The sequence below is a fragment of the Amphiura filiformis genome, chromosome 3 (genome assembly GCF_039555335.1).
Source record: "Amphiura filiformis chromosome 3, Afil_fr2py, whole genome shotgun sequence".
Classification (NCBI taxonomy): domain Eukaryota; kingdom Metazoa; phylum Echinodermata; class Ophiuroidea; order Amphilepidida; family Amphiuridae; genus Amphiura; species Amphiura filiformis.
This window is the reverse complement of record NC_092630.1, coordinates 14,515,392-14,537,624: the sequence shown is the minus strand read 5'-3', so window position 1 is coordinate 14,537,624 and position 22,233 is coordinate 14,515,392. Positions and strand designations below refer to the sequence as shown.

The following is a 22,233-nucleotide window of genomic DNA, read 5'->3' as shown; positions in this document are numbered from 1 at the left end:
ACAAGTAATGCATATACATGTACATTCAATAATATTTACTTAATACAATTCAAACTCTGAGAAATACAGTTGATTAAATTTCTAAACGTGTAGCATAACACCAAATAAATATAAATATACTTCGCACAAACTTTAAATATACTACGCACAAAAAGTATCCGAACACTTAAAACAAAAGGAAACCTCATTTACAAAAATGAAGTAATCAATTAATTGAGAACTTTGTTCTTCATTTTGATACCTCATTCGACATTATACGACTTTATTTTCCAAAGTGATACCAATTTGAATAATAAAAAAGAGAGCATTTCAAAAGTGACAAAATGTATAGTCGTTTCTTTCAACGGTGTAATGATCCCGTTAGAATAACCGGTACGAATCACCCGGAAGGAGAGAATAACCCAATTATGTCTTTTGAAACGCCCTCTTTTTCCATTCCATTTAGTTCTTGAGCAAATATGTGTACATGCAATAATATTTACTTAATAAAGTTCAAACTCTGAGAAATCCAGTTGATTACATTTCTAAAGGTGTTGCATGAGACCAAAGGTAACTTTTTGTTGATACAGGTATAACCTTTAGGCCTACATATCTTTTGTCTGAGTGGAAGGCATACATAGAACAAACGTTAACCTTTACGTGATGTTAGATATATACAAACACCGTATCTGAAAAATTTAACTATATTACTATTACCGGGTTTTATGACGTACAAATGAGAAAGGTTGGTCTTTATGACGGGTTTTTTTTTAAATATGAAACAATTTGTGAATAACCTTATTAAACAAATGCACACACCAACCAAATAGAATATTATTTTTCTCGGTCTTATTTTAATAACATGAACACGTTGTTTGCTTCTATAATTCTATGAATTCTAGACCACAAAATTAATGTTGATAATCCTTTACTGCATAATAATTTTCTCATACAACTATTAAGGAAGCCAATTCCATAGGTCTTGGTTTTTCTTAGTTACGACCATTAAATATATCAAAAAGAAAGTCTTGAGCGTTTTCCCTCGCCAGAAAAAAATCATGTACATGGGACGGATTTTACACCACAATATATCAAGCATTTGGATCTCCTTTATAGACCCCATACCAGTCATCTTGTGTGTCAGCTTTATTTGTCTCTATATTTGAGTACAAACACCGCTAGTTCATGACCCCTCCGACCCGCCTTGAAGGCTAATATATACGACTATAATTAAATGGGAAGCGAGAATATTTGTTATCAAAAATTGTAAAGGCAATCTTTAACCCCATGAGCACTACCTGTCGCTCTAACATTGCCTCTGATTGGTCAGTTACGTAATATCTTCATTTTAATCACCAATCAGATTGGAGCATTGCAAATAATTCACCCTAATTTTTTTGCGTGGCAAAATTATTTTAACAATGTTGCTGATTAGTCCAATTGATAATGAAAACTTCTTTTTGACCAATAGGCAGGTAGTTCTCATGGGCTTAAGTGAACAGCAGATACATAATTTGAAATATCTAAAACAGGTTAGTCGACAATACAATATCTGTCCAATGTTTCCTGCATTGCTTCCTTGTAGATGTCAAACAGCTCTGGCTTATAGATGACCAATTTGATGGTGCGCAGAACAATGGGTCGATCCTCAAGGGCGAAATCTCTCATAGCATCAAACATTGGCACAGCTAACTTTTTAGCATCACCACCCATGTGACCTGGAGCAAATTAAAAAGCAAAATAGTGTTGTCATTCTGGCCACAGTGTGCGGAAACTTTTCTACTTTGATGGCCTATTAATTATTTCACAAGTTAAGGTCGATTGTTCAAAGGTTAAAGAGATAAAGGGCCACGAGTCCAAAATCCCTACCCAAAAATTTTACCCTAACCCTAACCTATAACCTAAGCCTAAACGTAATTCTAACCCAAAATCTAACAATAACTCTAACCCTATCATTTACCCTAACCCTTCATAAACACTGCCCCTAATGCTAACGCTAACCATTTCCATAACCCTATATCCTGACATTAAACCAAAAACCATTCAAAGGCATTAAACCCTAAATTTAAAGGCATTAAACCCTAAATCTAACATTTTTGGTCTAAGGACCCTTCGGACTAACAGACTGCTCTCAAAATGAAATAATATTCGTGACTTGTTACATTCGATTTAAAACTATTGTCAGGTGGTTGTACGACATAGCCTATCTTTCCTGAAAGACAATTCATTTATTGATAGGCACATACATATCATTACGTTTTGGTTTTGGAAAGAACCTTCTGTTAAATCATGCATGACTCAATTACAAATCTCTAAATCCCTTTCTTCTTATCTATTGATATTTTGAATAGTGTTTATCTTTCCCTAATAGATTATGATACTAAATGAACAATCAGCTTGGACAGTTCGCACTAGGCCCTACATCCCATAGGACAATAAAGCTATCGCCCTGATCGATTCTTCCTGCATATCAATATGCTTCATTTACATTACATTACAGAGATCGGACACTAATCCCCAACGCACTGAATGGTCTATTGTTCTATTGTGTCTGATTTGAGCGCTGACATATTGTCCAATTTTCGAAATTGGGCGACTTGTGCTTGGCAGGTGTAAAATACATCTGACTGGGCGTTTTAAATACGTAACGCATAAAGGCATTGACATCATCGAATGGCTGCCTATAGTGCTGTTAGTGTTAGGCCTATGTGGGTGTGTGTGTGGGGGGGGGGGCTGTGTTTAGTTTCTATAATAATTATTATAAGGCCTACATTTATTTGTCATTCCTTTCTTTTCGTTTCTCTGTACTTCCTAAAGTATCACTCCCTCTTCTTATCTCCCTTCCCTTCTCCATCCCCTCTTACGTTTTGTCCCCTCTCATTCCTATCATTTTCCTTACCTTTCTATTTATTTACGTCTATTTATTTATTTCTCTTTATTACTTCCTCTTTCTCTCTTCCTCCAGTCCCCTCTCATTCTTCATATCCCTCCTCCACCCTCATCCCTCCCAAGACCTCTCACAGAAGAGCCGCCCCTTCAGTACGCCACTGTTTATGACATTCTCCTTCTTAAAATAAAATAAAATAAAATGTCAATTTGTGAAACAACTTTTATATAGGCCTATATACCGGTATAGTATAATACTTATTATATGTTACATGTATACGTAGCTATTTAATACCATTATTGTACTATAGACATGCAGACATGGCAGCCTTGATATGTAATCATTCAGCAAGCGCATTCAATTTATTTAAATGAAGCACCTAATGCCAGTGGGGTGACAACGAACTATACATTAGCGGCTTATGTGTGCCTTTTGTGCTTACGGTTACTCATTCACACCCTTGGGTTCTATAATAACAATAGGTACTTTTCGTTCCATAAGGCGCTTTCACGCGACTTTCATTTATCACTTATTGACAGTAGTCTGCTAGGTAAAGCGTTAATACACTGTCGGGTCAGCTTACCGATTTAATGGCGGAAGCCCTTTGTCCCAAACAAAAGGTACCTTTCGATGAATAGCTTGTCAGATTTCAAATCGGCACAAGGTTTCAATGCGTTACGTAATCTATTTCTTCTCCATCTTTAATAGCTCCATGCTAATCCCAACCATAACAAACCATGTAAACAATGATCACCTATATTACAGGTGATATTACAGGTCTATATATTACAGGATTAGATTAGTAAACTATGATCTATTTGCAAGTATTATTTTGATTGAGCAGGAAAGATGTGATACTATTTTTTATAGTAGTCTAGTTGCCGGCGTCAGGTATACATGGAATGTTTTTTTTATGATGATGACATGGACGTACTGATCATTATGATTATGCATGATGCAAACTCATAGGCGTTGTGCGTTTGGCAATTTGGGAGGGGGTAGGGGTTCAAAATGACCCCATAGGATTATAAAATCAAAATTTCGAATTGCTCAAATACCTCTTTCAAATATATCAAATTATTTACATAAATAAACAAAAATAAATAAATAAATAAATAAATAAATAAATAAATAAATAAATAAATAAATAAATAAATAAATAAATAAATAAATTTTAGCGTAGCATTAAAATCATAAATATAACCATTGCTGGCAGGAGGACTCGAACCAACGATATTGATATCAGCAGTCTGATGCTCTACCATTGAGCTTATGACAGCATCTAGTGATGAGGGTCGAGTTTTTAGCTTATACGGTGTTTGTCTGTGATAATGCCGCCTCGTGAAAGAAAGAAATATAAAATCTCAATTTTAAATTTAAATTTATTTGATAATTTTCTAACCTATATTTTCTTTAGAGCAGGGACAAATATTTCCCCTTTTATCCAATTTGACCGCTATATAAGAATCTACTTCTTTTATTACTGATTTAATTCCGCGATTTGTTCCATTAAGTAATATCAAAGATTAATGTCACACATCTCACAACATATATTTAGTTGGCTTAGTGGTCTTGCACAGTGCTATTTAACCGGGAGGTACCGAGATCGATTCCCACCTCTGCCTGCAATTTTTTAAAGACTGGGAAATAATAACCTGACATTCGCCGCTGACATTCGTACTGCAGAAGCGGAGTTATAACTTGTTAAACTTTGCTCCTTCCGTAAAAGGGTACATTATTTTGGCACTACATTATTTCTTTTTGTTTCACATTGCTGGTATTAAATATCAAATGGTCATAATTAGCGGTCACTTCAAATCATCCCCAACTGAACGAGGTTCAGGAATGTCCTCTCATTGTTAATTGTTGGTTAACCCACCACTTGAGAATAAAGGACTATGAATAGGTGCAACAGGATTACCTACGGGATTATCTCAAGGATAGATATAATTCTGTTCTCCCTCCTTTTCTTACATCTTCTCTGATATGTGCAAGTGTCAATGGTTATTGTTAAAAGGCAATAAGGTGTGTAATTGCAATATTTCCTCTGAATAGGAAAGACTCTCTACATCGAGTTATGTATGCTGGTGGTTCGCAATACTGTTATTTAAGAGAAGGTATCCTCCAAATCCAAATCGAAATGAGTTGGTAATGATACGGAGGGTTTCTTAAGCAAAACAAATAAAGTAAGAACTATGCTTACAAAGAATGTCGTAAGATTACCATAGCGATATGTGAAAACAATGTTTGAATGTATTGCCCTGCATTAGACGTACGCTGTAATTCTGCATCGTACCATTTATGCCTATTCTTTGATAATTCGACAATTATTTTCAACTATCGCTATGGTAATTAATCCTGTTACATCACTACTTCTACGGCGAATACTCACGCCAATCTTAAGACATTCTTTGTGAACATAGTTCTTACTTAATTTGTTTTGCTAAAGCAAACCGTCATATCATTACCAACTTTTTCAGGAAAGATATGACGTACGACCACCCGTCAAAAGTTTTAAATCGAATGCCATACCTGTTCCCAAGGCGGGGAATGCAATCGAGACCATTTCTTCTGATTCAGCCTTTCGCAGAGTTCGCTCTACCAAGTCTTTCAATACCGTGGTATCGTTCTTAGCTACGACATGGAATATTTGGGTTTGTTCCAGATTACCAGCTTTTGTCATTACCAGGTCTGAGTTACCTGAGATGAGTGTTTAAAATATAATATACAATTATTTAGAAAAACTATTTTAATACCTTTTAAAATTTCTTTTAAAGGGTAATACAAATCAGCACCGTTTGGCCTATGACAAAATCAGATGAGGATTCTGTTTTGCATAAATATTGTACTACGACGTAGTTCTACGCCTTTATTTGTACCCGGGAGTTGTAACAATGAGGTTAAAATCTTAATTAATATGTGCCTTTACCATGTTTATTCCATTGTAAAATACTTCAAACAGTCATTGGTAACTAAGGGTTGTACCATTAGATGTCATGGAGGGCCGGGTAGTTTTGGAAAAAACAATTGTCTTGCAATCTGAACAAAAACAAATGCTGCACCTTAGACCAAATAACACCATTACAAACTTCAATTAAAACAAAAAGTCCCCGCTACGCGCGTAAAACTCACCATGTGAACTCATTAAACCTAAACATTATGATGTATTTCGTGGCACGCAAATTTTAGGTGCTACAAAACGTAAACATGGTAAAAATATAATTATCTTAAACAAAATTCGTTTCACAGACCAAAAAACAAATTGTTGAAAATAGAGACTTAACGATTTAAAAAAATATTGTCTCACCGAGAGTAAACAAAAATTGTTTCGCTGGGGTGTTAATAATTGCTTCACCGAGGTGCTATAAAATAAAATAAAAATGTTTGTGTCCTTCAGTTGCCATGAGCATTTTGTACAGAGGTGTCTTATCTCATTGTCATTTGAACTTTTCGTCAAATCCCATAATTCTTTGCAGTTAGACCGCAAGATGTCGTCCTTTAACGTCACGCCGATGCGCACATCGTTTAGCGAACATTGTTACTGCGCATTGGAAGTTGGGGGTGACGTCAAATGACAACATCTTGGGTATAACCACAAGGAATTATGGCATTTACCGAAATATCGATTATCTCTGGTGCGGACCAATATCTAAGCCGACCAAAATAAATATCTTCTAATCATTCAGCATCAAAGAAAAACGTAGCAATTTAGTTACCCTAAGAGTGTGATGGCCCTGGTTAGTATTAGTCTGTAAAATATAATAAAGTGTACATGTACCTTTGTTATTTGTCTGGTATTCCGTCGCAATCGTATTGCCAGCTGCATTTACAATGGCTTTATTACACTCACCACCTGCCGCAAGAAAAATACATTACGTATTAGGTCTGTGCAATAATTATCTCCTCTAATATGCAAACCTTTATGGTCTACTGCGCCAAAAAGTATCCTTACACTTGGGAAAAATCCTAATTTTAAAATTGAACAATTTTTGGGTAAATTTATTTGTTTAATAGATGTACTATTTAATCCGGCATATTATGACACCACATTGAATCCAATGTGACTTTAAGAAGCAAAGCTACAAGCATTTGATTAGTGCATCTATTTAGCGTAGTGAGCAAGAAAAATTGCACTAGAACGTTTCTGTACTACATGTATTGTCCTAACCCCGCGAATCTCTTGCCTTTCCCATTAATTTGACTTTTAAAATCTATCTTTTCTCCACTTTTTGAGCTGCCAAAAATTACTCCCCCTGCCTTTTGCCCCACCAACGATTGCTTCCGCTCCACTCTTTTTGCCCCCGGAGGTAAAATGATTATTACACACTATCAAACAATGCATTACTTTTTGTTTTCACAATTTCACGTTAATTATGTTCATGTTAGTAAGACTGAACATGGTAATATAAAAAAGTATTGAAGCATTATTTCAAATACCAAATACCATAAAGATTCGCCTAATGGCACACTTGGGCTCCTTTGCCTTAAGGGCTGGGGTAGCAACGTTGACACAGTATTTATTTTGGGACCTGAGAGCACATCAGACACATCAAATTACATTCTTAATATGAAGAATGTCCTTCTGATATCAAATAATTTTGATTTTTTGAAATTGGCGCTATAATACAAATTTTATGGCAAATTATTAAAAATTGATATTTTTAACATTTCACAGTCCTCGAAGTCCGAAAATTAAACTCCTTTTGCAGACAGGTAACACACATGGTTAGGACAAAATTTCCAACCGTTTTTGCTAAAAATCACTACTGCCGGCAGTAAATATGAATATTTTTTTCCGAGGAGCTTACAATTTTTATGCCTTTTGGGAAACTTTATTTATATCTTCAATACGGAAGGTCAAATTTTTCATATAATCGTCGCAATTTCGTCTATATTTAATACACTTTAAGTACATAGCATTAGATTTATGAAGACTTACCTAGTTTTGGTGAAAATGTGCATTTTTGACATGACACTCAGGGCCGAATACAGCGAGAATATGATTTGTAAATATAACAGCTGAATGCTGAGAAGTTTGCACCCGTCATTTTCACACCCAACCATTTACACATCCTGTCACACCCGGCGCTTTCGCGTATTAGTCATAACTCATTACGGCAGCAAACACCGCTGGGAGTGGAATGCACAGCACGGGGCCAAAAATATCTCACGTTTGTTTTGCTGGTGTGCACATTTGTCTTTAAGAAATTGGCTAATAATTGTTTTTTTCTTTAGGCCTACAAAAATATTGGTAAAAGATGAGATGTTAAAAGAATTTTGTTGGAACTATAAATAGGCCTATGCCTAGTAACAATTGATTTAAATTTGTGACAATATTTCTGTAACAGAGTATCTTCTCTGATATAATACTCGTAATTATGTTTATAAGACTATCAATAACATTGTAAATAAGAAATCAGATTCAGAACTCATAATCGACCCAGGCCCCACAGCTGAAAGGCACCAAGCCGTGCAAAAAAGAAATAACAATTATCATAGTTGGCTCAGTGATGGTCTCCCGTAGAACACTATAGGCCCCATACAAAAATTGTGTTGAAAGTAATGTAGGCATATTTTGCACTTTCACTCTATACCTAGGTAGTGAACCCTCGTTCAAGTGCACATTTCGCTATATGGAGCTATATGGATATTAGGCTATGGGACTGTAGAATTAGTAGGAACCTATATTGAACTAATTTAAAATATATTTCCGGGGAAACAGCCATAATTTATAATTTAAAATCTTCATTCATGAAAACATACCTGCAATTTGAAATTAAGTGCAGAAAGATTTTAACATAAATAAATATAATTATAATGCTATGGAACTGAAACAGATTTAATTTCCACATTATTATTTAGAATTAGAAATTATATCACTAATGCTTTAATTTTAGACATGAATTATTTTTCATGCAAATGCAATGTGATCAATGGTCTATGCAACGAGTGTGTATTTTAATACACACTCGTAATTAATTTTTATTTAAAAATAAACTGAAGTTATGTGCATCGTATCATTATATCCACATACTGCAGTTAGTCCGTGCACATCGTGCATTAGGCCTACTATGTTTATGAATATCAATTTTCTTCATTCGAAGCACATCGTCCCGGAGCACATTATACATGTAGGCCTACCGGACATATAATCAAACCGGAGAGCACCATCAACATTATAATAGGTCTGCCACGCAATATTAAAAGGTGTGAAAAGTGCACACTGCACAGGAGTGTGTAATTGAATGGGAGTGAAATTGCGAAGGTGCGCATTGGTGCGAAGGTCCGCATAGACTGCACGGCGTAATTACGAGTTACCAAAAATAGAGCGTACAGTGCAAAGTGAGTTCACGGGGTCACGTCGGAAAACTTGGATTTATTTATTTATTTTATACTTTGAAACACTATATGCACTTTATAGATAGTTAATATATTATTTACTGATATAATACGGTACTTCTATTTGATTTGGCATCGTAAATTGCTGGATTTTCGATCCAACAGTATTGACCACTTTTGCTAAGATTATTGTATAATTAAATCGCTGTCAATTCAGCGGGCCGGTGTATAGTGTAGTGGTTTGATCGCTTGCATGTTGATGCAGGAGTCCCGGGTTCGATTCCCACCAGCGGCTTATTGAAAATAATGAATACTTCATCTTTTTCAATTACGAAAAGGAAAAATTATATTGTAAATCAAGATGTGTGATTATTTATTAGGCTATTTTGCGCTCACTTTTAGTTCATACTCTTCTGTGGCTATTCCGTTTAAAGGCAACCCTCCCTCTGGAATCTACCGGCGGATGGGTACATTCTACTGCCCTTAAGGTAAATTGCATATTATGAAATAGAATTATTAAGAAGGGAAAAAAATTAAGGGTCCAGGCCCTTATTTGCCTGAAATTCCACCTATGTCAATGGAGCCAATAGCGCCATTAGGCAAACCTTTACGGTACATGATGATGTGCACTTGAACTTCTGTGTGTTTACATACCTCCCAGACTAGTTCCACCGCACATACTGTTTACTATTGACGTCGTTGTCTGTCGAGTGATATCGCCATGTTCGAGTTGAACTCGACAATCGGCAATTTCTGCTGTCAAACCTGACCGTGACATACTGGTTTTACCTAATCTTGTTTCTTATTATCTGCAAGAATTAAATGTGAAATATAATATTAACAGAATTACTCATGTTTATTGCTTGGCACGACACTGGGTCCTAAAGTATTTATAACTTGTATAGCTCGATGTCCATACTTGCATATAGCTATATGGATATTTACGATATTGTCTGTGGAAGGTCCAATTTTCTTTTCATAACGCTATTTATTATACATTGTTGATAAACTAGACTTCTCCGTAGTCCACTTGCCAATTGTGCACTACTCTGGCTATTACATTTAAGCTTAAAACTCTAATTTAATTAATGAGTGCACAATTGATAGATTTTCACAACTGATCTTTTTAGTCACCGTACGCCCTCTGTCTGTTAGCTTCCCAAGTGGACTACTGACTTTGCCTTGAGAGTTAGGCCAATTTCTGGCCTAACTAAAATTGGTGATGATGTAATGCATCTTTAAAAATGAATTTGGCTTGTGATTGGTCGCCCAGATCTCGTTATTGTTTAAATCCTCCCGACGCGTACTGGTACCATTATAACTATACATGGTACACAACTATCTAGGGAATGCGGCGCTTTTGTGCTGGTGGATGAACGTATGCATCTAGCGCGTATTGTACCACCATGCTACGGTCTTGTGGTTAGATTTGATTGTTAAACAGGTGTGATTGACAGTGTGTGAGTCCCGGGGTAAAGTTCTGCTTAAAAGTGAAAGTCCATAGTCGGTTTTTCGGATAATAGACTGGCAGATTCTAAAATTAGAATTGTTCAGTATTGAAGTGTCATTATAATTATGCCATTATGATATGTTGCATTCAATAACATAAGCCTACGTAGGGCCTATACTTTACTTTTACTGTCACAAATATAATTATATAGCCTAAACTTTTTCATAACCATTTTATACTAGTATTTTGATGTAGGCCTACTAAATATCAGTATAATTTCGAGTTCAACTGAATGCGTTCATCATGATTAATAACATTTTTATTTATCAAAAATCGACTATGGCATAGTCTATTGATAAACACACGTACCTTTCAAAGTGCGTCTGGTTGGAATCCTCGATCGAGATAAGGCTTATTATTCCTTAAAGCAAACTATAACTGGTACAACGCAGACCTGAACTAAACACACCATTGCATGAGTGAAACAGGTAAATCCCCTGAAAATTTTCCCAATTCTATAAATAATACGACCCTGGGAGTATGACTGCCTGTTCATTAAACATGATAGCCGTATTTCCCCTTAGTTATTGCAACACAAGCCATACATGTATTGCTACATAGGCCTACATATGTTTACAATACTCCCCGTTTAGCTTGCTTAGATAAAATGTCGCAATACTGACCTATTTAATTCATTTTTGTCTGTGTTATAAGTGTTCAATGAATATATATGATAAGTCTCGTATTAAAAGTTTGACTTACAGGGTGTGACAATAAAGGCGCAAACGAGCTTTGACCCATTTTATTTAGGTTTGTTTTAGTTAATAGTCAGAAGTGTTACATATTCAAAACCTGTATTGTCTTAGTCAATGTTTGCTAAAATACATTGCCACGACATTATGAGCGTCTGAGTTTACCAATAATTCATGACCTCATGAATATTCGCGATGTGTAAAATCAAATCACTGATAATAGAGAGATTGCGATTTCTAAACGTACGTATCGAACGTACGTGGAATCTATTCAAAATCACTCTCCTGTGACGGGATTTTGAATAGATTCCACGTACGTTCGATGCTACGTTTGGAAATCGCAATCTCTCTAATAACTTTTATATGCAGGTTATTGAAAAAGTATATAATGACCGCGTCTCGTGACGTAGTTAGAACTAGACTTAGCTGTGGTCTAAGACCACGAACACAGCCGTGTTGTTACCCCTTAATGACCTTTGACCCCAAAATATATGAAAACCCCATAGACATTGGCTAATGTCAATGTATGTGTGCACGTGGCATCACTTTGCCATGTTATTTGTGGCAGAAGGGGCATTTTGAAGGTTTTTCGTCTCAGACCGGAAGTAACCCTTTAATGACATTTGACCCCAAATAAAAAATACCACATATGAATTGGGTAACCACAATTCATGTGTGAACATACCGTTACTGTTCTATGTTTTTCTTAGCAAATACAAATTTTGAAGGTTTTTCGTTTTATACCGGAAGTGACCCCTTAATGACCTTTGACCCCAAATCTGTGTACACCCCATAGACACTGGGTAATAACAATGCATGTGTGCAAGTGGTGTCACTGTCCTACAGAATCTGTGGAAGAAGATGCATTTTAAAGGTATTTCTTTTTATACCGGAAGTGACCCCTTAATGAGCTTTGACCCCAATTAAAGAAAAATACCACATATACATTGGGTGACTGCAGATCATATGTGAACATACCGTTACTGTGCTATGTTTTACTTAGCTAATAAAAATTTGTGAAGGTTTTTCGTTTTATACCGGAAGTGACCCCTTAATGACCTTTGACCCCAAATCTGTGTACACCACATAGACACTGGGTAATAACAATGCATGTGTGCAAGTGAGGCCGCTGTCCTACATAAGATGTGGGAGAATATGCATTTTAAGTTGAAATCACGTTTTTGACCCCTATGACCTCTGCGTGACCTTTGACCCCACGAGTTTCATGTGACATGTAGGGGCACAGTCAATAATCATTGTGACCAAATTAGGTCAAAATCGATGTAAGCATGTGAGTGCTAGAGCAAATGTAAAGGTGGACAGAAGAAAGAAGAAGAACTAGACTTAGCTGTGGTCTAAGACCACGAACACAGCCGTGTTGTGACCCCTTACTGACCTTTGACCCCAAAATATATGAAAACCCCATAGGCATTGGCTAATGTCAATGTATGCGTGCACGTGGCATTACTTTGCCATGTTATTTGTGGCAGAATGGACATTTTGAATGTTTTTCGTCTCAGACCGGAAGTGACCCTTTAATGACCTTTGACCCCAAATATGTGTACACCCCATGGACACTGGGTAATAACAATGCATGTGTGTAAGTGGCATCACTGTCCTGCATAATTTGTGGGAGAAGATGCATTTTAAAGGTATTTCGTTTTATACCGGAAATGACCCCTTAATGACCTTTGACCCCACATAAAAAATACCATATATACATTGGTTAAAAACAATTCATGTGTGAACATACCATCACTGTCCTATGTTTTTCTTAGCTAATAAAATTTTTGAAGATATTTCGATTTATACCGGAAGTGGCCCTTAATGACCTTTGACCCCAAATCTGTGTACACCACATTGACACTGGGTAATAACAATGCATGTGTGCAAGTGGTGTCACTGTCCTACGTAATTTGTGGGAGAAGATGCATTTTAAAGGTATTTCGTTTTATTCCGGAAGTGACCCCTTAATGACCTTTGACCCCAAACAAAAAATACAACATATACATTGGGTAACTGCAACTCATATGTGAACATACCGTTACTGTCCTATGTTTTCATTAGCTAATAAAATAATTTGAAAGTATTTCGTTTTATACCGGAAGTGACCCTTTAATGACCTTTGACCCCAAATCTGTGTACACCATATAGACACTGGTTAATAACAACGCATGTGTGCAAGTGGCGTCACTGTCGTACGTAATCTGTAGGAGAAGATGCATTTTTAGTTGAAATCACGTTTTTGACCCCTATGACCCCTGCGTGACCTTTGACCCCACAAGTTTCATGTGACATGTAGGGGCACGGTCAATGATCATTGTGACCAAGTTAAGTCAAAATCGATATAAGCATGTGAGTGCTAGAGCAAATGTAATGGTTGACAGAAAGAAAGAAGAAAGAAGAAGAAGATCCTGTAAGAAAAAAGACACAGCCGTGACTAACGTCACGGCTGTGTAAAGAAGAAAGAACTAGATCTGGTTACAGATCTGGACCTAGCCGGGGCCGGAAATTCCAGTCTTAACTTAAAGCTTGACATTTGACCGGCTATTATGGACATCTCACACCATTAATGGTGCATCACTGTAGCATGTAGGGGCTTTATCCGTCTTCCATAGGCTGAGATACAGCTACTTTTCCGTGATTTTAAACATTTTTTTGCAAATTTGACGTTTTGACCTCCTTAATGACATTTGACCCCAATATAAAAAAAACCTCATATACACCGAGAAAATGCATTGTTACAGTTTAAATTAAAAAAATCTACTATGCTTAGTTATGGAGATAAAAATTCTTGAAGTTATTTAGCTTAAAACCGGAAATGACGTCTAAATGACCTTTGACCAAAAAATAAAAAAATACCGTGCATACATCGGGTATCACTAATACATATATGAAATTAATGTCACTCTGGTCTGGTTATGTTTTGAGATATAAAAAAATGAACATATTTGATGATTTTTGGTTTTTGACCGGAAGCGACCCTTAATGACCTTTGACCCCAAAACTGTAGACACCCCAAAGACCCTGGTTGGTAGCAATGCATGTGTGCTAATGACAACACTCTGCTGTGTAATTTGTAAAGACAGTGATTTTTTGAATATTTTTAGCTTTCAGACCGGAAATGACCCCTTAATGACCTTTGACCCAAATTCTGTGAATAATTTATAGGCACTGGATATAGCCGATGCATATGTGCAAGTGACGTCATTATAGGATGTAACATGTAGGAGAAGAAGCATTTTGAAGATATTTGGTTTTATACCGGAAATGACCCTTAATGACCTTTGACCCCAAATTTGTGAATATCCTATAGACACTGGATATAGCCGATGCATATGTGCAAGTGACGTCATTGTAGGATGTAACATGTAAGAGAAGAAGCATTTTGAAATTTGTTGCCAGAAGAAAGAAGCAGAAGAAGAAAGAAGAAAGATCCGATAGCATCACAAGACCTAGCCGGTGTCCCGGCTAGGTAAGAAGAACCTGTAAGAAAAAAGACACAGCCGTGACTAACGTCACGGCTGTGTAACTAGACTTAGCTGTGGTCTAAGACCACGAACACAGTGGCGTCACTGTCCTACAGAATCTGTGGAAGAAGATGCATTTTAAAGGTATTTTGTTTTATACCGGAAGTGACCCCTTAATGAGCTTTGACCCCAAATAAAAAAAATACCACATATACATTGGGTGACTGCAGATCATATGTGAACATACCGTTACTATGCTATGTTTTACTTAGCTAATAAAAATTTTTGAAGGTTTTTCGTTTTATACCGGAAGTGACCCCTTAATGACCTTTGACCCCAAATCTGTGTACACAACATAGACACTGGATAATTACAATGCATGTGTGCAAGTGGCGTCACTGTCCTACATAATTTGTAGGAGATGATGCATTTTGAGTTGAAATCACGTTTTTGACCCCTGTGACCCCTGCATGACCTTTGACCCCACAAGTTTCATGTGACATGTAGGGGCACGGTCAATGATCATTGTGACCAAGTTAGGTCAAAATCGATGCAAGCATGTGAGTGCTAGAGCAAATGTAATGGTTGACAGAAGAAAGAAGAAGAACTAGACTTAGCTGTGGTCTAAGACCACGAACACAGCCGTGTTGTGACCCCTTAATGACCTTTGACCCCAAAATATATGAAACCCCATAGACATTGGCTAATGTCAATGCACATTAGCACGTGGCATCACTATGCCATGTTATTTGTGGCAGAAGGGACATTTTGAAGGGTTTTCGTCTCAGACCGGAAGTGACCCCTTAATGACGTTTGACCAAAAATAAAAAAATACCACATATACACTGAGTAACCACAATTCATATATGAACATACCGTCACTGTCCTTCGTTTTCTTAGCTAATAAATTTTTTGAAGGTATTTCGTTTTATACCGGAAGTGACCCCTTAATGACCTTTGACCCCAAATCTGTGTACACCCCATAGACACTGGGTAACAACAAAGCATGTGTGTAAGTGGCATCACTGTCCTACGTAATTTGTGGGAGAAGATGCATTTTAAAGGTATTTCATTTTATACCGGAAATGACCCCTTAATGACCTTTGACCCCAAATAAAAAAATACCATATATACATTGGGTAAACACAATTCATGTGTGAACATACCATGACTCTTCTATGTTTTTCTTAGCTAATAAAATTTTTTGAAGATATTTCGATTTATACCGGAAGTGACCCCTTAATGACCTTTGACCCAAAATCTGTGTACACCACATTGACACTGGGTAAAAACAATGCAGGTGTGCAAGTGGTGTCACTGTCCTACGTAATTTGTGGGAGAAGATGCATTTTAAAGGTATTTCGTTTTATACCGGAAGTGACCCTTAATGACCTTTTGACCCCAAATAAAAAAATACCACATATACATTGGGTAACTGCAACTGATATGTCAACATACCGTTACTGTCCTATGTTTTCCCTAGCTAATAAAATTTTTTGAAGGTATTCCGTTTTATGCCGGAAGTGACCCCTTAATGACCTTTGACCCCAAATCTGTGTACACCACATAGACACTGGGTAATTACAATGCATGTGTGCAAGTGGCGTCACTGTCCTACGTAATTTGAAGGAGAAGATGCATTTTGAGTTGAAATCACGTTTTTGACCCCTATGACCCCTGCGTGACATTTGACCCCACAAGTTTCATGTGACATGTAGGGGCATGGTCAATGATCATTGTGACCAAGTTAGGTCAAAATCGATGTAAGCATGTGAGTGCTAGAGCAAATGTAATGGTTGACAGAAGAAGAAGAAAGAAGAAGAAAGAACTAGATCTGGTTACAGATCTGGACCTAGCCGGAGCCGGAAATGCCAGTCTTAAAGTTTATGGACATCTCACACCATTAATGGTGCATCACTGTAGCATGTAGGGGCTTTATCCGTCTTCCATAGGCTGAGATACAGCTACTTTTCCGTAAATTTAAACATTCTATACAAAATTTACGTTTTGACCTCTTTAATGACCTTTGACCCCAATATAAAAAAAAAACCTCATATACACCACGAAAATGCATTGTTACAGTTTAAATAAAAAAATCTACTATGCTTAGTTATGGAGATAAAAATTCTTGAAGTTATTTAGCTTAAAACCGGAAATGACGTCTAAATGACCTTTGACCAAAAAAATAAAAATACCGTGCATGCATCGGGTAACACTAATGCATATATGAAGTTTATGTCACTCTGGTCTGGTTACGTTTTGAGATATAAAAAAATGAACATATTTGATGATTTTTGGTTTTTGACCGGAAGCGACCCCTTAATGACCTTTGACCCCGAAACTGTAGACACCCCAAAGACCCTGGTTGGTAGCAATGCATGTGTGCTAATGACAACACTCTGCTATGTAATTTGTAAAAACAGTGATTTTTGAATATTTTTAGCTTTCAGACCGGAAATGACCCCTTAATGACCTTTGACCCCTTATTTGTGAACACCCTATAGACACTGGATATAGCCGATGCATATGTGCAAGTGACACCATCGTACTATGTAATTTGTGGAAGAAGAAGCATTTTGAAGATATTTGGTTTTATACCGGAAATGACCCCTTAATGACCTTTGACCTCAAATTTGTGAACACCCTATAGACACTGGATATAGCCGATGCATATGTGCAAGTGACGTCATTGTAGGATGTAACATGTAAGAGAAGAAGCATTTTGAAATTTGTTGCCAGAAGAAGAAAGAAGAAGAAAGATCCGATAGCATCACAAGACCTAGCCGGTGTCCCGGCTAGGTAAAGAAAAGAAAGAACCTGTAAGAAAAAGACACAGCCGTGACTAACGTCACGGCTGTGTAAGAAAGAAGAAAGAAAGAAAGAAAGAACCTGTAAGAAAAAAGACACAGCCGTGACTAACGTCACGGCTGTGTAAGAAGAAGAAAGAAAGAACTAGACTTAGCTGTGGTCTAAGACCACGAACACAGCCGTGTTGTGACCCCTTAATCACCTTTGACCCCAAAATATATGAAAACCCCATAGACATTGGCTAATGTCAATGCACATGTCCACGTGGCATCACTTTGCTATGCTTTTTGTGGCAGAAGGGGCATTTTGAAGGTAAATCATTTTATACCGGAAGTGACCCCTTAATGACCTTTGACCCCAAATAAAATAATACCACATATAAACTGGGTAACCACAATTCATGTGTGAACATACCGTTACTGTCCTATGTTTTTCTTAGCAAATAAAAATTTTTGAAGGTTTTTCTTTTTATACCGGAAGTGGCCCTTAATGACCTTTGACCCCAAATCTGTGTACACCCCATAGACACTGGGTAATAACAATGCATGTGTGCAAGTGGTGTCACTGTCCTACAGAATCTGTGGAAGAAGATGCATTTTAAAGGTATTTCGTTTTATACCGGAAGTGACCCCTTAATGAGATTTGACCCCAAATAAAAAAATACCACATATACATTGGTTGACTACAGATCATGTGTGAACATACCGTTACTGTCCCATGTTTTACTTAGCTAATAAAAATTTTGGAAGGTATTTCATTTTATACCGGAAATGACCCCTTAATGACCTTTAACCCCAAATCTGTGTACACCCCATAGACACTGGGTAATAGCAATGCATGTGTGCAAGTAGCGTCTCTGTCCCATATAATTTGTGGAAGAAGATGCATTTTAAAGGTATTTCTTTTTATACCGGAAGTGACCCCTTAAAGAGCTTTGACCCCAAATAAAAAAAATACTACATATACATTGGGTGACTGCAGATCATATGTGAACATACCGTTACTGTGCTATGTTTTACTTAGCTAATAAATTTTTTGAAGGTTTTTCGTTTTATACCGGAAGTGACCCCTTAATGACCTTTGACCCCAAATCTATGTACACCACATAGACACTGGGTAATAACAATGCATGTGTGTAAGTGGGGTCGCTGTCCTACGTAAGTTGTGGGAGAAGATGCATTTTTAGTTGAAATCACGTTTTTGACCCCTGCGTGACCTTTGACCCCGCGAGTTCATGTGACATGTAGGGGCATGGTCAATGATCATTGTGACCAAGTTAGGTCAAAATCGATGTAAGCATGTGAGTGCTAGAGCAAATGTAATGGTTGACAGAAGAAAGAACCTGTAAGAAAAAAGACACAGGCTGTGTAATTATGCATTCGAATTATTTACGCGGACGCTGGCCGCGCCGTATTTAGACATCGCATGATTGCGCTCTATAAAGTGTGATTGGTCGCTAGCGGTATTTCCTTACTTGGCTATTCGATTTTTTACAGGGAAAACGAAAGATACAGTAAGAATTGCATTTTGTTTTCAAATATAAAAGATGAAAATATAAACGGAACTAGACTTAGCTGTGGTCTAAGACCACGAACACAGCCGTGTTGTTACCCCTTAATGACCTTTGACCCCAAAATATATGAAAACCCCATAGACATTGGCTAATGTCAATGTATGTGTGCACGTGGCATCACTTTGCCATGTTATTTGTGGCAGAAGGGACATTTTGAAGGTTTTTCGTGTCAGACCGGAAGTGACCCCTTAATGACATTTGACCCCAAATCAAAAAAAATACCACATATGAATTGGGTAACCACAATTCATGTGTGATCATACCGTTACTGTCCTATGTTTTTCTTAGCAAATAAAAAAAAAATTTGAAGGTTTTTCGTTTTATACCGGAAGTGACCCCTTAATGACCTTTGACCCCAAATCTGTGTACACCCCATAGACACTGGGTAATAACAATGCATGTGTGCAAGTGGCGTCACTGTCCTACAGAATCTGTGGAAGAAGATGCATTTTAAAGGTATTTCGTTTTATACCGGAAGTGACCTCTTAATGAGATTTGACCCCAAATAAAAAAATACCACATATACATTGGGTGACTGCAGATCATGTGTGAACATACCGTTACTGTCCCTTGTTTTACTTAGATAATAAAAATTTTTGAAGGTATTTCGTTTTATACCGGAAGTGACCCCTTAATGACCTTTGACCCCAAATCTGTGTACACCCCATAGACACTGGGTAATAACAATGCATGTGTGCAAGTGGCGTCTCTGTCCCACATAATTTGTGGAAGAAGATGCATTTTAAAGGTATTTCTGTTTATACCGGAAGTGACCCCTTAATGAGCTTTGACCCCAAATAAAAAAAATACCACATATACATTGGGTGACTGCAGATCATATGTGAACATACCGTTACTGTGCTATGTTTTACTTAGCTAATAAAAATTTTTGAAGGTTTTTCGTTTTATACCGGAAGTGACCCTTAATGACCTTTGACCCCAAATCTGTGTACACCACATAGACACTGGGTAATAACAATGCATGTGTGCAAGTGGGGTCACTGTCCACCGTAAGTTGTGGCAGAAGATGCATTTTAGTTGAAATCACGTTTTTGACCCTGTGACCTCTGCATGACCTTTGACCCCACAAGTTTCATGTGACATGTAGGGGCACGGTCAATGATCATTGTGACCAAGTTAGGTCAAAATCGATGTAAGCATGTGAGTGCTAGAGCAAATGTAATGGTTGACAGAAGAAAGAAGAAAGAAAGAAGAAAGAACTAGACTTAGCTGTGGTCTAAGACCACGAACACAGCCGTGTGGTGACCCCTTAATTACCTTTGACCCCAAAATATATGAAAACCCCATAGACATTGGCTAATGTCAATGCACGTGTCCACGTGGCATCACTTTGCTATGCTTTTTGTGGCAGAAGGGTCCTTTTGAAGGTATATCGTTTTATACCGGAAGTGACTCCTTACTGACCATTGACCCCAAATGTGTGTACACCATATAGACACTGTGTTATAACAATGCATGTGTGCAAGTGGCGTCACTGTCCTACGTAATTTGTGGTAGAAGAAGCATTTTAAAGGTATTTCGTTTTATACCGGAAGTGACCCCTTAATGACCTTTGACCCCAAATAAAATAATACCACATATAAACAGGGTAACCACAATTCATGTGTGAACATACCGTTACTGTCCTATGTTTTTCTTAGCAAATAAAAAATTTTGAAGGTGTTTCGTTTTATACCGGAAGTGACCCCTTAATGACCTTTGACCCCAAATCTGTGTACACCCCATAGACACTGGGTAATAACAATGCATATGTGCAAGTGGCGTCTCTGTCCTACAGAATCTGTGGAAGATGCATTTTAAAGGTATTTCGTTTTATACCGGAAGTGACCCCTTAATGAGATTTGACCCCAAATAAAAAAATATCACATATACATTGGATGACTGCAGATCATGTGTGAACATACCGTTACTGTCCCATGTTTTACTTAGCTAATAAAAATATTTGAAGGTATTTCGTTTTATACCGGAAGTGACCCTTAATGACCTTTGACCCCAAATCTGTGTACACCCCATAGACACTGGGTAATAACAATGCATGTGTGCAAGTGGCGTCTCTGTCCCACATAATTTGTGGAAGAAGATGCATTTTAAAGGTATTTCTTTTTATACCGGAAGTGACCCCTTAATGAGCTTTGACCCCAAATAAAAAAAAAAAACACACATATACATTGGGTGACTGCAGATCATATGTGAACATACCGTTACTGTGCTATGTTTTATTTAGCTAATAAAATTTTTTGAAGGTTTTTCGTTTTATACCGGAAGTAACCCCTTAATGACCTTTGACCCCAAATCTGTGTACACCACATAGACACTGGGTAATAGCAATACATGTGTGCAAGTAGGGTTGCTGTCCTATGTAAGTTGTGGGAGAAGATGCATTTTTAGTTGAAATCACGTTTTTGACCCCTATGACCTCTGCGTGACCTTTGACCCCACAAGTTTCATGTGACATGTAGGGGCACGGTCAATGATCATTGTGACTAAGTTAGATCAAAATCGATGTAAGCGTGTGAGTGCTAGAGCAAATGTAATGGTTGACAGAAGAAAGAAAGAAAGAAAGAAAGAAAGAAAGAAAGAACCTGTAAGAAAAAAGACACAGCCGTGACTAACGTCACGGCTGTGTAAAGAAAGAAAGAACCTGTAAGAAAAAAGACACAGCCGTGACTAACGTCACGGCTGTGTAAGTCACGGCTGTGTAATTAAAAAGAATGTGAAAAGTGACGGTTATAAATGAGGTTCATTACTTTGCATAATTTATTTTACGGGTATTGTGAAATATCTAAACATTGTGCTTTGGACCTCGGGGTATTCTTCGGTTCTAAAGCACAATGTTTAGATATTTCACAATACCCTCAAAACAACGTTGCGCAGTCATTAATCTCTAATTACTAATATACGAGACTATTTTATTGCTTGAATTGGGTTGCAATTGTGCTTTGGTGTCATTGTGT

The 22,233-nt window shown here is 37.2% G+C and overlaps 1 protein-coding gene across 1 annotated transcript; it reads right to left on the bottom strand.

The window, feature by feature from the left end:
* Positions 1 to 950: 950 nt before the first annotated feature.
* Positions 951 to 11,230, bottom strand: LOC140148090 (protein mono-ADP-ribosyltransferase PARP15-like). Its single transcript, XM_072169945.1, has 5 exons — positions 11,025 to 11,230; positions 9,860 to 10,014; positions 6,645 to 6,719; positions 5,399 to 5,566; positions 951 to 1,697 (listed from the first exon to the last, which is right to left on the bottom strand). Exons 2-5 carry the CDS (start codon positions 9,981 to 9,983, stop codon positions 1,513 to 1,515), a joined length of 552 nt encoding a protein of 183 aa, XP_072026046.1. The 5' UTR covers positions 9,984 to 10,014; positions 11,025 to 11,230; the 3' UTR covers positions 951 to 1,512.
* Positions 11,231 to 22,233: the final 11,003 nt, after the last annotated feature.

Coding starts and splice junctions, on each gene's coding strand:
- LOC140148090 (XM_072169945.1), bottom strand. CDS start 9,983: ATGTCACGGTCAGGTTTGACAGCAGAAATTGCCGATTGTCGAGTTCAA. Junction 6,720..9,859: donor CGGTGGAACTAGTCTGGGAG/GTATGTAAACAC, acceptor TTCTTGCGGCAG/GTGGTGAGTGTAATAAAGCC. Junction 1,698..5,398: donor ATTCCCCGCCTTGGGAACAG/GTATGGCATTCG, acceptor AATTTGCTCCAG/GTCACATGGGTGGTGATGCT.